General features: G+C 36.2%; 1 protein-coding gene across 18 annotated transcripts in view; it reads right to left on the bottom strand.

Annotated features, from left to right (window-relative positions):
- Positions 1 to 16,231, bottom strand: part of GPHN (gephyrin) — a 722,880-nt gene that overhangs the window by 425,009 nt on the left and 281,640 nt on the right. For all 18 annotated transcript variants that reach the window (XM_055291351.2, XM_063644412.1, XM_063644411.1 and 15 more), the window contains exon 3: positions 39 to 96. In XM_055291351.2, the coding sequence (XP_055147326.1) occupies positions 39 to 96 (58 nt within the window). The remainder of the gene's footprint in view (positions 1 to 38; positions 97 to 16,231) is intronic.

Here is a 16,231-nt window from a genome sequence, read left to right on the forward strand (position 1 = left end):
GCTAAGTGTTTGCAGAGGTGAAAAATGCCATACTATACCTTGATTTCTTCTATTTCGTCTGGTACTATCTTGTATGCTGATATAGTCCCACCCAACCTGAAATTAGGAGAAGAAAATATTCTCAAAACCAGCAATAGTGTTTAAAAAGTATGAAAGATTTCTGCCATTACCATCAGAATGCTACCAATAACTCCCAGTATTCACCCCAACAACCATGGAGGAAAAACAACCATTTTGTGCATATATTTTCCATGTATTAGTTTAAAAGAGGTAGATAATGAATGACTATCAAAAGAGAAAATATTGTTAGATTTTTATCCATAACTAAGCTCCTCTTATTGATGATTTTAATAATGCTGAAACTGTCACTTTTACTGCTGTCTGTCACAGCTAACATGCATCAGGAACTGACAGCAAACATGTTTGACTTTTTTAAGAAAGAAATCATAGCTTTTTACTTTTTATAGTAGTTTTAGGTTTACAGAAAAATAGAGCAGAAATTAGAGCATTCACATATTTCTGCCCGTCCTTCCCCATGACCTTGTTTCCCTTGTTATTAACATCTTGCATTAGTGTGGTACATGTGCTACAACTGGTGAACAAACATTGATTTTGCTTCTTTTTTAAAGTAATTTGAATAGGGAGTCAGAGAGACATGTGTGCCCAGCACTGCCCAAGGGGAAGAGATGAGAATTTGGGAGTTACAGATAATTTAATCCTTAAAATGTTCTTTGCCTTGAGACAGTGATGCCATTGTACGTCATATTCACCTGTTTGAAGTATTTTTTAGAAAGCAACTAAGCTCTATTTAAGATCATATGCCAAGTATGTATCATATATTATCTAATTTAATCCTTGCAATTATCTCTATTATAAAAATGGGAAAATTGAGACAGAAACATTCAGTAATTTTTCTTAAGCAACTGAAGGAACTACCAAGTGAATGAGTTGAGATGTACAAAAGTGTAAAATACACACCAGATTTTGAATACTTAGTATGAAAAACAGAATAATTTTAATATATTGACTACATGTTAAAATAACATTTTAGATATATTGGGTTAAATATATTATTAAAGTTAATTTCATCTGTTTCTTTTTACTTTTTAAAATGCGGCTACTTAGAAACTTTAAAATTACATATAGGGTTGTGACCCCCAGCACATCTCTATCAGGTACCCTAGGCTATTAAACTCCAAATTACCTAACTGCCTTTGTTCTAATTCAGTGCTTACCAAGGAACCTTCTGATTACTTATCCGTGCTTATTAAGTACACTTCAGCAACAAAAAAAGGAGTATCATATGTAAGAGACTTATGTGTTCTGGACCCTTTAGGATATCTCCTCTCCCAAATGTAAAATAATAAATACCATTCTGGTTTCCATTAAAAAAAAGATATCCAACCAAATGATTTTTATTAAATATGCATTAAAACTCTTTAATATTTATTACCATTTATTCTTACTAATGAAACTAGTGTTCAAATCTTTTTTTTTTTTTTGAGACGGAGTCTTACTCTCTCACCAGGCTGGAGTGCAGTGGCGTGATCTCGGCTCACTGCCACTTCTGCCTCCCAGGTTCAAGCCATTCTCCTGCCTCAGCCTCCCGAGTAGCTGGGATTACACACACGCACCACCCCACCCAGCTAATTTTTGTATTTTTAGTAGAGACGGGGTTTCACATGGTTGGCCAGGATGGTCTTGATCTCCTGACCTCAAGTGTCCGCCCGCCTCGGCCTCCCAAAGCGCGTGTTCAAATCTTGATTTGAGAATTATTTCTTACACTTAAAATACCATGATTAAATGGTGTAAACACAAATGAATTTTAACTTAATTCACTTCATATAAGGTATACCAGTGATGTAACAAACAAGATCATAGTAAGATAGCTATATGATCAAGTGGCTAAATAATGGAGGAAACTTGGAGGAATTCCCTATCATGCTAAACACAGAAATGAGAAAGAAAATGAAAGTTGATATGAAAACCAGAAAAAATCCCAGAAAATAGAAACAATCTAGAAAAAAACTAATAGAAACAACTGAGTCATATAGATTATTAAAAACACCTATTCACTAATAAACCTACTTCAGCCCATCATTTCTTTCCATTACCTGACTATAACCAAAATAATGATAACTTTACCAACTAGTAGTTTTGACCTTTGAACTGATTTCTGAAAATGACATTTCTATTTTTATGACTTCATTAAACACAGATAGTTTAATATGCTATCAGTATTGCACAGTTACTGCACTGAAGCCTAGATAATAACTCACTCCAAATTTCATGTTCTTTCTATTACATTACACTGTTCCTTCTCATTGTTGAAGAAAGAATTCACTCTGGAGTAAAATATAGTTCTATATTACTGTAGTCAATATATAAAAATAGTACTACATTGGCAGTGATAGTGGTAGTAATAGTTGAAATACTACTACAAGTAATATATATATATATATATATATATATATTTTTTTTTTTTTTTTTGAGACAGAGTTTCACTCTGTCGCCCAGGGTGGAGTGCAGTCGTGTGATCTCAGCTCACTGCAACCTCCACCTCCTGGGTTCAAGTGATTCTCCTGCCTCAGCCTCCTGAGTAGCTGGGACTACAGACGCCTGCCACCACACCTGACTAATTTTTGTATTTTTAGTAGAGATGAGGTTTCACCGTGTTGGCCAGGATGGTCTCGATCTCCTGACCTCATGACCGACCTACCTCAGCCTCCCAAAGGGCTGAGATTACAGGCAGGAGACACCGCGCCTGGCTGCATTTTGACCATTTAAAATTATGCAATTCGGTGGCATTAAATACATTCACAGTATTGTGTATCATTACTATTTTCAAAACGTTTGCAGTTAATTAACTGTAAACATTAAGCAGTAATTCTCCATTTACCTCTCTCCCCAGCTCCTGGTAACCTCTAATCTACTTCCTGTTTCTGTGAATTTGCCTGTTCTAGACATGTCATGTAAGTGGAATCATACATAACATTTGTCCTATTGTGTCTGGCTTATATCGTTAAGCATAATGTTTTCAAAATTCTTTCATGTTGTAACATGTAGGAGAACTTCATTCCCTTTTATGGCTGAATAATATTTCATTACATACGCATACCACATTTTATTTATCCATTCATCTGTTAATGGATGCTTGGATTGTTTCCATCTTTTGGCTACTGTGAATGATGTTATGATGAACACCGGCATATAAGTGTCTGTGTGAGTCTCTCTTTAATTTTTTGGGGAATATATCTAGGAGGTAGAATTGCTTCATCATTCTATGTCTAGCTTTCTGAAAAACCAAGCTGTTTTTCATAGTGGCTGTATTATACATTCCTATGAGCAATACATGAGGGTCCAATTTCTCCACACCCTTGTCAAAGTTGCTACTTTCATTATTTTTTAATGGCCATCCTAGTGGGTGTGAAGTAGCCTCTCACTGTGGCTTGAATTTGCATTTCTGTAATGACTAGTGATGCTGAGGATCTTTTTATGTTTTATTGGCCATTTGTGTATCTTTGGAGAAATTCAAGTCCTCTGCCCATTTAAAATTTGTTTTTTTGTAGTTGTTGAGTTGTACGAGTTCTTTACATATTCTGAATTTTAAACCCTTATCAGATATATGGTTTTAAAATATTTCTCCCATTCTATAGGTTGTCTTTTCACTTTCTTGATAATGTTGTTTGATGCACAAAACTTAAATTCTGACGAAGTCTACTTCATCTATTTTTTTCTTTTGTTGCTCATGTTATTGGTGTCATACATACAAATCCACTGCCAAACCCAAGGCAGTAAAGATTTATCCCTGTTTTCTTCAAAGAGTTTTATGCTTTTAGCTCTTGTATTTAGGTCATTCATCCATTTAGAGTTCATTTTTCTATATGGTGTGAGGTATGGGTTCAAATTATTTATTTTCCATGTTAAAATTTGGTTGTTGAGGAAATTTCCTTTCTCAAAGCTATTGTCACAGCTTTGACTTGGCACCCTTGTCAAAATTCAATTGGCCATAGATGCATGGGTTCATTTCTATATCTTCAGTTGTATTCCACTGGTCTATAGGTCTTTACGTCAATACCATGTGGTCTTGATTACTCTAAGCTTTGTAGTAAGTTTTGAAGTTGGGAAGTGTGAGTCTTCCAATACTGTCCTTTTTCAAAACTGTCTTGACTACTTGGGACCCCTTGAAATGTCACAGAAATTTTAGGTTTGGCTTTTCCATTTCCGAAAAAAAAAATGACTGCTAGAATATTGATAGGAATTATACTGAATCTGTAGGTAACTTTGGGTAGTACTGACATTTTAAGAATATTAACTCAGCGGGGAGCAGTGGCTCATGCCTGTAATCCCAGCACTTTGGGAGGCCAAGGCGGGCTGATCGCAAGGTCAGGAGATCGAGACCATCCTGGCTAACACGGTGAAACTCCGTCTCTACTAAAAATAAAAAAAAATTAACTTGGCGTGGTGGCGGGTGCCTGTAGTCCCAGCTTCTCAGGAGGCTGAGGCAAGAGAATAGCATGAACCCGGAGCTTGCAGTGAGCTGAGATCGTGCCACTGCACTGCACTCCAGCCTGGGCAACAGAGCAAGAATCCGTCTCAAAAAAAAAAAAAAAATTAACTCTTTCATTCCATGAACATGGGATGCTTTTCCACTTATTTAGGTCTTCTTTAATTTCCTTCAGCAATATTTTGTAATTTTCAATGTCTTTCATCTCCTTGGTTAAATTTATTCCAAGGGATTTTCAGATGCTATTTTAAATGGAATTGTTTTCATTTCCAGTTTGGATTTATTGCTGGTATATAGAAACACAAATGATTTTTGTGTGCTCAGCTTGTATCCTGCAACTTTGCTGAACTCATTTATTGGCTCTAGTAGCTTTCTTGTGATAAAAAACATTTTATATGTTTATATGTAGCAGCATGTTATCTGTGAACAGACACAGTTTTACTTCTTCTTTTTCAATGTAGATGCCTTTTTTTCTTTGTCTACCTGTTCTGGCTACAACTTGCAGTACAATGGTGAACAGCAGTAGTGAAAACAGGAATATCCGCCTTGCTCCTGATATAAGGAGAAAACCTTTTTCTCATCACTGAGTATAACGATGTTAGCTGTGGGCTTTTCATAGATGCCTATTTATCATGTGAAGGAAATTACCTTCTTTTCTTAGTGTTCTGTGTGTTTTTACCATAGAAGTGTGTTGTTGGATCTTTGTTAAGTTTTTTGTTTGTCAAATAAGATGATCATAAGATTTTGTTTTTGTTCATTCTATTAACATAGTATATTACAGTAATTGATTTTCTTATGTTGAACCACTCTTGCATTCCTGGTGTATTCCTACTTGGTCATAGTATATAATCCTTTTAATATGCTGTTGCATTCAATTTGCTAGTGTTTTCCCATCTATATTCACAAGGGATACAGATATGTAATTTTCCTTCCTTGTGATGTGTTAATCTGGCTTTGGTAGCAAAGTAATGCTTGCCTCACAGAATGAGAAAGCGTTCTCTCCTCTTATATGTTTCGGAAGAGTTTAGGACAGACTGGTGTTAATTCTTTTAGGTAATTCATTTGTTTCTAAGAATTTGTCCATTTCATCTAAATTATCTAATTTGTTGGCATACAATTGTTCATAGTATTCTCTTATAATCCTTTTTATTTCTGTAAGTTCAGCAATAATGTTCCCACTTTAATTTCTGATTTTAGTGTTTGATCTTCTCAATTTTTCCCTAAGTCAATCTGGCTAACAGTTTGTCAATTTTGATGATCTTTTCTTTTTCTTTCTTTTTTTTGAGAGGAGTCTCGCTCTGTTGCCCAGGGTGGAGTGCAGTGGTGCGATCTCAGCTCACTGCAACCACCGCCTCCTGGGTTCAAGCGATTCTCCTACTGCAGCCTCCCGAGTAGCTGGGATGACAAGCGCCTGCCACCACGTCTGGCTAATTTTTGCATTTTTAGTGGAGATGGGGTTTCACCATGTTGGCCAGGTTGGTCTCGAACTCCTGACCTCGGGTGATCGACCCACCTTGCCTCCCAAAGTGCTGGGATTATAGGCATGAGCCACCGTGCCTGGCTGGTGATCTTTTCAAAGAAACAAGTTTTGATTTCTGTTACTCTTTTTTGTTTTTTGATTCTTTATTTCATTATTTCCACTCTAATCTTTATTGCCTTCTTTTGTTTCATTACTGCCTTGTATTGTGTTTAGCTATTTTCTTTTATGTTTTCTTCTAGTGAATCATTTTGACTCCCTTCTAATTTCCTTTTGTCTACATCTTTTAGATATTTTCTTCGTGATTATCATGGGGAAGAAATATATTTAACCTTCTAAATTTATAACAATCTAGTTTGAGTTGATACCAACTGAACTTCAATATCATACAACATCCCTGCTCCTACATAGCTCCATCTGCTGGTTTTGGGTTTGTTTTCTCTTCTTTTTCTAGTTTATCAATGTATAAAGTTAAGGTAATTTGAGATGCTTCTACCTTTTTAACGCAATTTCCCCCTAAACACTGCTTTCACCACATCCCATAAGTTCTCAAATGTTGTGTTTTTGATTTGCCTCAAGGTATTTTTGAATTATACTTGGGATTTCTTCTTTAAACCACTGGTTATTTAAGAATTTAATTTCCCCATATTGTAAGTTTTCTAATTTCTTTTTTTTTTTTTTGGTTGATTTTTAGATTTATTCTCTTGTGGTCAGAGACCATACTTTGTAAGATTTCAATCTTTTTAAACGTATTGAGAGGTTTTTTTTGTGGCCTAATATTACCATTTATCCTGTAGAATGTTCTATGCCTTCTTTAGTGTATTATCAGCAATTGCAAAATAAAACATGACTGCATGTGGGTCTCCTAACTTACTATATTAAATGTCATAATACATTTATTACCTTAATATAAGTTCTTTTAATATATTTTTAATTTTACTCCTTTTCTGAATGACATATCATTATAATCAAAATTAACAAACATGTAGATAGTGATTACTGCCATTAAGAAACTATTCCAGAAAAATTGCTTGGCCCATGTTCACTTAAGAATAGTAATGTTGGCCAGGCGCGGTGGCTCACGCCTGTAATCCCAGAACTTTGGGAGGCCGAGGTGGGTGGATCACAAGGTTAGGAGATAGAGACCATCTTGGCCAACATGGTGAAACCCTGGCTCTACTAAAATACAAAAAAATTAGCCCGATGTAGTGACGTGTGCCTGTAATCCCAGCTACTTGGGAAGCTTAGGCAGGGGAATCGCTTGAACCCGGGTGGCAGAGGTTGCAGTGAGCTGAAATTGTGCCACTGCAACTCTAACTTGGTGACACAGCAACATTCTGTCTCAAAAAAAAAAAAAAAAAAGAATAGTAATATTTAAAAGTAATTCAGGGTAGCTCAGAAATATTTTCATTTTCTGCCCCCACTGAAATCTGCTTTTCCTCTAGTTTACCCCAATTTTTTTATGGTAAATATTAATTAATCATGTCAAAGATATGGAAATCTTGGATTCATTCTTCTTTCTCAGTTCCTACAGCAATTAGTGACTAAGTCATATTTCTACTTGCCTTCACTTATCTGGAAACACATTTTAATAATATCCTCATCACAGATGCTCAAGTCTGATCCTTCTAAAATATATTTTTTCATCATGCCACACCTTTAAGTAATGCATAATACCTTAACAAGTTAAACTTCCCTTATAAACCTCATTCCTGGTTCCATCTCTTGTCTCATTATTTCACAGTCCTTCTATGTTCTAGCAATTATCAATTAGTAGTTTAATAAATGTATCAATTTCTTACCCATATGTCTTCATGTTACCCTTGTCCTGAATGTTCTTCTCCAGCCCACAAACTCCTAACCACCTTTCAGGTTTCAATATAACTTTCAGAAGACTTATCTGAGCTCTAGAAGCAGAGAGAAGCACTTTCTCTGCTCATTGAATAGTGCCTCACTCATATCTAAATTACAGTGTTTGTCCCATTATTGTAATATTTCCTTAGAGATCTACATCCTCCATTATATTATAAAGGTACATATAACATTTTGTTTACCTTTCCATTTCTGGCACATAGTGAGTACTCAAAGCTTGGCAAATTAACAAATGTTTGGTGTATTAATGAACGATGCCAAAGGAGCTAAACATGAGACTTTTCAGCAAGATTTCAGCAAATCCTTTGCCTAAAAGAAGCAGTATGTTTAATAATCTTTATTTTATAAAATAATTCCTAGATGTCTTTGTTTGGGCACTGTTTTACTCTTGAAGCTTTCACTTTGATTGAAGCAACAAGCATGTGTTTAGTGATTTCCATAAGAAGCCAAAATATTGATTTATACATTAAACCTTAATGAATTAGTCTTGCTTAGAACAGAATGTTCTAAAAATATCACTGTATTTGGCTTAATTCCTGCCATTTATAAAAGTTATCAGAAATCATTTTAACTAAGATTAACTAACATTAATCTTATTTTTTTTCCCCAGGAAGATCCTGTTGTCTGAATGATGCCAAAGATTTCAACCTCATTAGAATGGTTCTTTTAAACATAAAGCCAAAACTTCTAGCCTTACTTAACATACACATACAATCAATTAATTCTATAAAAAATTATTTGTAGTGCTTTCTATGCTTAAGGTCCTGTGGCAGAACATAAAGTCCTAGCTTCCAGTTCTAATTTTTAAAATCTAACATTGTTATAAGAAATTATATATTGTAGCAATATGGTTTATCACTGGTTTATTTTAAAATATGCAATATTAAGAAAACAAATGGTAAAGTTATAAAATCAAGAAATGGAGAATATCTAATTCAATGATATGTCCGTTGATTTAATAATTCATTCAACAATTATTTCTTTCTCACAGTACTTTTTGACTGATTTATTTATTTATTTTTTATTTATTTATTTTTTGAGACGGAGTCTCGCTCTGTCGCCCAGGCTTGAGTGCAGTGATGTGATCTCGGCTCACTGCAAGCTCCACCTCCTGGGTTCACGCCATGCTCCTGCCTCAGCCTCCCGAGTAGCTGGGAATACAGACGCCTGCCACCATGCTAGGCTAATTTTTTTATTTTTAGTAGAGATGGGGTTTCACCGTGTTAGCCAGGATGGTCTCGATCTCCTGACCTCATGATCTGTCCGCCTCAGCCTCCCAAAGTGCTGGGATTACAGGTGCGAGCCACCGTGCCCGATCTACTTTTTGGCTTATTAAAGGATTTATGGGGTGCTATAAAATCAACATGTATCTCAAATAAATGACTTTTTTTTGTAATGTCAATACAAAATAATACAATACAAAAACAAAAACAGAATCTTCCTCAAAAAAGAAATTATGGAGCAGTGTTTAGGTCAAGTCACAATCTGCCACACATAACATAGAATGCTAAAATATGCATCAATCTTTCAAAATATGGTTTCTTGGGGAAGAAATCTATAAATCAAATGTTCACTAAATTTTATTCCCCTGGGAGAAGTTAAGCATTTATAGGTTTTAAACAGACACCAGGGCCTACTTGAGGGTGGAGAGTGAGGATCCAAAAACTATGCTTATTACCTGGGTGACAAAATAATCTGTACACCAAACCCTCGTGACATGCAATTTACCCATGTAAGAAACCTGCAAATGTACATTCTGAACTAAAATAAAAGTTGGAAAGAAAAAAATGTATAGGTTTTAATCTCACAATTTCAGTGGCATTCAGAGAAAAGGCATGTTTTAAAGCAAAGGTGTAGTATCTGAGCAGACCTGGAGTTACAATTTTACAAAAGACAACAGTGTTTGAAATTTTCATACAGTATTTTCAATAAAGTATACTTTTATATCATTTCCAAATGTAGCTATATTTTTTAAATGTTTTAACAGAGAAAAAATAGTTGAAAAGTGGATACATGTTGACAGTACAAAGGAAGGACCTTTGATTCGCTCTATTTGAACAATAATATAATGATGGGAATCATATATAAAATCAGATAGAAATAAAAGTTGGGTTAGAGAAAAATTATGTTCAATTACTTTGAAAGTTCCCAACTGAGAATCACACACTGACTAAACAGCTCATTAAACAATAAAAGTGGAATACAAGACTTTTTGAGAGAAAAAATATACATAGGTACAAAAATGCTAAATTATATTATAAAAATGTCCAACCTCAGGAAGAAATGTGTTGAGAAGCACTACAAGTTTAATAAATAAGGTAAAATATATGCATTATTGCTAACCATGTCTTACTAATGCTTTGGGATAAAAGTAAATTTTTTTTTCTAATTGCATTCAAATTATTTTCTTATTTGTGGTGCAGCCCTTTGAGGAAATAACAATGACAAGATTACAGAAATTAGTCTGAATGATATCTACATTAAAACCTTGTAGATATGGCGGGGTGCGGTGGCTCATGCCTGTAATCCCAGCACTTTGGGAGGCCAAGGCGGGCGGATCACAAGGTCAGGAGATCGAGACCATCCTGGCTAACACGGTGAAAACCCATCTCTACTAAAAATACAAAAAAGTAGCCGGGCGTGGTGGCGGGCGCCTGCAGTCCCAGCTACTCGGGAGGCTGAGGCAGGAGAATGGCGTGAACCCAGGAGGCGGAGTTGCAGTGAGCCGAGATTGCACCACTGCACTCCAGCCTGGGCGACAGGGCGAGACTCCATCTCAAAAAAAAAAAAAAAAAAAACCTTCTAGATATGATGCTCAATTACCTTATGTCAGCAGTCAAGATGGCAAAATATAAAGATTATCTAGGGCCCAATGACAATAAAATACTCCATGTTTGACAATATTTAGAACTGACTTCAGGGCTAGGTTCACTGGCTCACGCCAGTAATCCCAGCACTTCTGGAAGCCAAGGTGAGAGGATTTCTTGAGGCCAGGAGTTTGAGACCAGCCTATGCAACATAGTGAGAGTCCACTTCTTTAAAACAAACAAAAAAAAGAACTCTTACTTCAGTGATGTGTAATTTCTAAAGCAAAAGAGAGTCACGACCCAGGAAAGACAGTATCAAAGATTTCCCCAAATCATCTGGTGCGGTGGCTTATGCCTGTAATCCCAGCTCTTTGGGAGGCCGAGATGGGGGGATCACAAGGTCAGGAGTTCAAGACCAGCCTGACCAACGTGGTGGGACTCCGTCTCTACTAAAAATACAAAAATTAGCTGGGCGTGGTGGTGGGCACCCGTAATCCCAGCTACTCAGGAGGCTGAGGCAGAAGAATAGCTTGAACCTGGGAGACAGAGGTTGCAGTGAGCTGAGATCACGCCATTGCAACCCAGCCTGGGTAATAGAGCAAGGCTCCATCTCAAAAAAAAAAAAAAAGATTTCCCCAAATCAAAAATTCCTAAGATTTTTTAGAAAGCAAGTCTATTATTGGCAGTGATTTATTTTCTTGTGTCTAATATTTCTGGTACTCAACTATTGCCATGTTATCAGCCTTCGGCATGTGAAAAGCACACAAAAGAACTTATTACTACCTGCCATCTTTTTCCTGACATATACTTCATGGGACAAGTCTGCCCCATTGCACTTCCCAAAGTAGGAGTAGCTCTGCTGTTTACATGCCACTCAGTCTGCACAGCAGCAGTCTTCTCTGGGGAGACCAGAAAACCTAGGCTACTGAGCCAAATGGCAGAGGAAGGAAATGGTCTGGATTAAACAGCAATGAAGGAAGTAAAGGAAGAAGGGGAAAAAAAAGTCCTGTGATTTCAAGGGCATGGCATTAATTTTTCTAATGTGCTCATATATTAAATCATATCTAGAATAAACTTCAACATTGGGGCAAACAGTATCTGTATAATTGTACACATACCAAGGGGACAGTTTTAAAGACCAAATTTATTTGAAAGTATACATTATTGCTTTTTGTTTAAAAATTTATTTTCATTTTCACTCTATATCTGATTTTTTTGAAAATTCTTTGATTTTTAAAAACATATATCAGAAATAACAGGGCTGAGGTGATAAATTTCATTATTTTAAAGAAGAATATGAAATTGGTCATTAGGATGGGGAATACTCTATTCAGGAGAAATAGTGCTTAAAAGTATACCTGTGAATTTGGCCACTATTCATTATTTGAATACATCTTTGAAATAATCTGACATGAAGAAATGATGTTTCCAATCTCTCTGACTTCCTCTTTTGCCCTTCTGCTTTTAAGGCTCATGTGATTATATTGGGCTCAACCAAATAATGCGGGATAATCTCCCTATTTTAAGGTCATCTGCAATGTCTCTTTTGCTATATAACATAACTTATTCACAGGAGTAACAAAAGCAGGTGAAAGTCATGAGTCCAAAATTCTGCCTACCACGAGGTCAAAGATGAAAAGCAGGGCCTGCTATCTAAGTAATCAGATGGGACTGTGGCCCACCTATAGTTAACTGTGGCTTCTCCCAGAATGGTAGCAGTGGGGATGGAGAAAGTACATTATTTCAAGATATATTCTAGAGGTTAGAATTAACAAGAATTAATGATGGATTACATACACATTGAGAATTTGGACCAAAGAGGAGTCAAGGGTCAACACAGGTTTCTGGCTTGAGAGGGTAAGAGTAGAAAAGAAGCAAATTTGGAGGGGGGTGCCCACTTAAATTGTTCATATGCTTTAGTTTTGTTTTTTTTTTTCCTAAAATGTAAGCTCCCTGAGAATAGGATCCCAATTTGATGAATTTTTGAATTCTATACAATGCCCAGGATAATGTCATACAGGTGCTAAATACATGCCTGCTGAATGTATCATTATATTAATGTAGCAACCTCCAAACTGTGTTCTTTGAGATGTGAATAGATGCTCTCCCCCGCAATCCCAAAGTTATACATATAAATGAGTTTAGGAAGCCAACATGTTAAATTCCTCTGTTGGAGCTAATCCTCATAATTTTATTAGCATAGTAAAGTCCCTATGAAGTTTTGCAATAAAGAAATCTAACTTTGTTTAAACCAATGTTATAAAAATATATGTAATCTAATTCATTTGGCACATATTAATTAAGCACTTATTATGAGCCAGGCATTATTTTCACCACTGGGGATACATCGGGAAATAAAACAGATGAAAATTCCTTTCTCATGGAATTTACATTTTGGTATGAAGGTAGAAGAGAGACAGACAATAACCAAATAAAATATATAACATGATAGGTGGTAATAAGTGTTACGGAGAAAAATAAAACAGGAAAAAAGAATAGGATGTGTTGATGAATTGCAATTTTTAAATAAGATAGGAAGACTATCAAAAAGATAACATTTCAGTTAACACCTGAAAAAGGAAGAACTAGCTGCACATGATATCTGAAAGAATATCATTCCAGCAGAATAAATAGCAAATACAAAGGCCCTAAGGTATGAATGTGCTTGGTGAATACTAGAAACAATAAGGTGACTAAAGTGCCTAGAACTGAATCAAGAAGCGAGGAGAGATCCAAGGAGTAATATGGCATCAGATCATATAGTTACCTGTAGGCCGTTATAATAGCCATGTTTATTTCTCTTAGTGACATGGGAAACCACTAGAGGATTTTGAGCAAATATGATTTTATTTCTTTTTTCTTTCTGTTTTAGAAGGCTAATTTTGGATGCTAGTTGAATAGACTGGGTGGGGTAGGGATAGGCAAGCGTAAAGCAGGGCCATTAATTAAGAGGTTATTGCAATAAGCAATACAAGATACGATGGTGGCTTAAACTAGGCTGACAGCTGTGGAGGTGGTGAAGAGTGGTCAGATGCTGGACATATTTTGAAGGTAGATAATTCCAATATTTGTGACCTGAGAAACTGGAATGATACTGTTGCTATCAACGGGGAATGGAGAAGGCTGTGAGTAGAGAAAGTTTAGGGGATGGGGAAGATAGACTTAGGTTCTGGACAAGCATAGTTTCGGATTTCCATTATATATCCAAGGAGAGATATCAAGTCGGTAGCTGGATATACAAATCTGGAGTTCAGAGGAGACATTAGTCTAGAGCTGTAAATTTGGGAGTCATTAGTATACAGGTGATACTTAACGTAATGAGTTTGGATGAAATCACCACGGGAGTATAGGTTAAAAAAAAGTGGTCCAAGAAATGAGGCCTAAGTTACTTGAATATTAAGAAGCATCTGGAAAAGAGATGAAGAAACAGCCAGTAAGATAGGAAGAATAGTAGGAGAATTCTAGGAAAACAATAACCTTTACGTTAAGTGAGGAAAGGCCTGAAAGCCAACGACAGTCAAATACTGCTGGTAAGTCAACTAGTAATTCAGTAAGACAGCTTTGTTGGAATGGGAGGAATTAAACCCTGATTAGAGAGCGTACAAGAAAAAATGGGCAACCCCCTAAAGAAATATTGAACCAGGCAGTGATCATCAATAGCTGCTAATACCACGAAAAGAGAGACAAACATATATGCCTCCAGATGTAACTATACACATCACCTATAAAATAGTCTTCCTAACAAACAAACAAACAAACAACAAATTAAAGAGAAATGTGATCGGCTGGGCGCGATGGCTCATGCCTGTGATCCCTGCACGTTGGGAGGCCGAGGCGGGCGGAAGGCGAGGTCAGGAGATTGACACCATCCTGGCTAATACGGTGAAACCCCATCTCTACTAAAAATACAAAAAATTAGCTGGGCGTGGTGGCGGGCGCCTGTATTCCCAGCTACTTGGGAGGCGGAGGCAGGAGAATGGCGTGAGCCCAGGAGCCAAGATCGTGCCACTGCACTCCAGCCTGGGCGACATGGCGAGACTCCGTCTCAAAAAAAGAAAAAAGAGAAATGTGATCAAGTGTGCAGGAAATAGAAACAGGGAGAGGTACTGCACATCCTTGCAATCACCAGCTTCCAGAATGTAACTCTGTAGACAAAAAACAAAAAGGGCCCAGTGTTTTCAACAAATTAGTTGCCAGAAAAAAAATGGGTGGAGAAAGGTGGAACTCGTAGATTTAAAAATACTTAAAAAATGAATCTAGTCAAAACAATTTTGTTTAGATCCTTATTATAACAAATCAATAGTAAAAATATAAAAGGATTATGACAAAATCAGGAAAATTGGAACATTAATTGGGTATTTGATGATATTTAAAAATTGTTTTTATAGGTATGATAATGGTATTGTGGTTATATTTTAAAACTAAAGAGGTGTCGTCTTTTCATATGAAAATATTTGTGGATAAAATACATGATGACAGAAATTAGTTTGAAAATATTCCAGTGGTATATTTATAGAATGAGAGTAGAGATGAAACAAGTTTGGCCATGAGTTATGAATTGTTGAAACTATGTAACTTACACATAGCAACTTTAATTAAACTATTTTTCCTACTTTTATATATGTTTGAAATTTTACACGGTAAGTTTTTAAAAGAAGATAAAAAGAACGGGAGGAGAGGAAATGCAGACAGAAGGTATAGACACCTTTTATATTACTCTATAAAGAGAAGTTTTACTATAAAAGGAAAAAAGATAGGTGGGATAATAACTGGAAGGAGAAAGGAGGTCAAATATATTTTTTAATGGGTAGAAAAATAAAAGCATGTTTGTACGCTGATGAGAAAAATAAAGTAGAAAGAGAATATTGAAGATTCAGGAGCTACAACAATTGCTGGAGCTATGTCTCTGGGTGGATGAGAAGGTATGGGATTACGTGCACAAATGGACGACTTCAACTTTGTTAGAGGCCTCCATGGTTCTTCCATGCATATTCATCATTAGAAACATGACAGAGGGCAGAATATTTGGACAGATGAAGGAAAGTAAGAAGATGTAGTGAAACATAGGGAAGCTCTCTTTTGATAACCTTTCTCCATGACATGGCTTTCTGTGGTCATAGGCTAAGAAGTAAGAATTGGAGAGAAGGTGTTGGAGGTTTGAGGAGAGAGAGGCAGGTACGACAGTCATGTAATATAATGGGAGAAAAAATGGACTACAGCAGGGGCTGGCAAAAATCTGGCCCTAGCAGAATTCTGACAGAGACCATATAAATCACAGTTTAAGATTTTCACGGTTGGCCTTTTATAGAAAACATTTGCCAATCCCTGGACTAGGGAAATAAAATAAGTGTTGCACTAAATGGACTAATAAAAAGTTAGTGATCTTAAATTTAAGGATGAATCAGTCATTATGGTTGCCTGTTTTTCTTCAGTTAAGTTCAGCTACAAGGAAGCAGGTCCAAAACAGACAGAGACTTGGAATTTAACCAGCCTTATGGATTAGGCAAGTTTATTAGTTTCTTGTGGCTGCTGTAACAAGTCCCTACAAATTTGGTGGCTCAAAACAAT

The sequence above is a fragment of the Symphalangus syndactylus genome, chromosome 8, assembly GCF_028878055.3.
Source record: "Symphalangus syndactylus isolate Jambi chromosome 8, NHGRI_mSymSyn1-v2.1_pri, whole genome shotgun sequence".
In the NCBI taxonomy this organism is placed as follows: Eukaryota; Metazoa; Chordata; class Mammalia; order Primates; family Hylobatidae; genus Symphalangus; species Symphalangus syndactylus.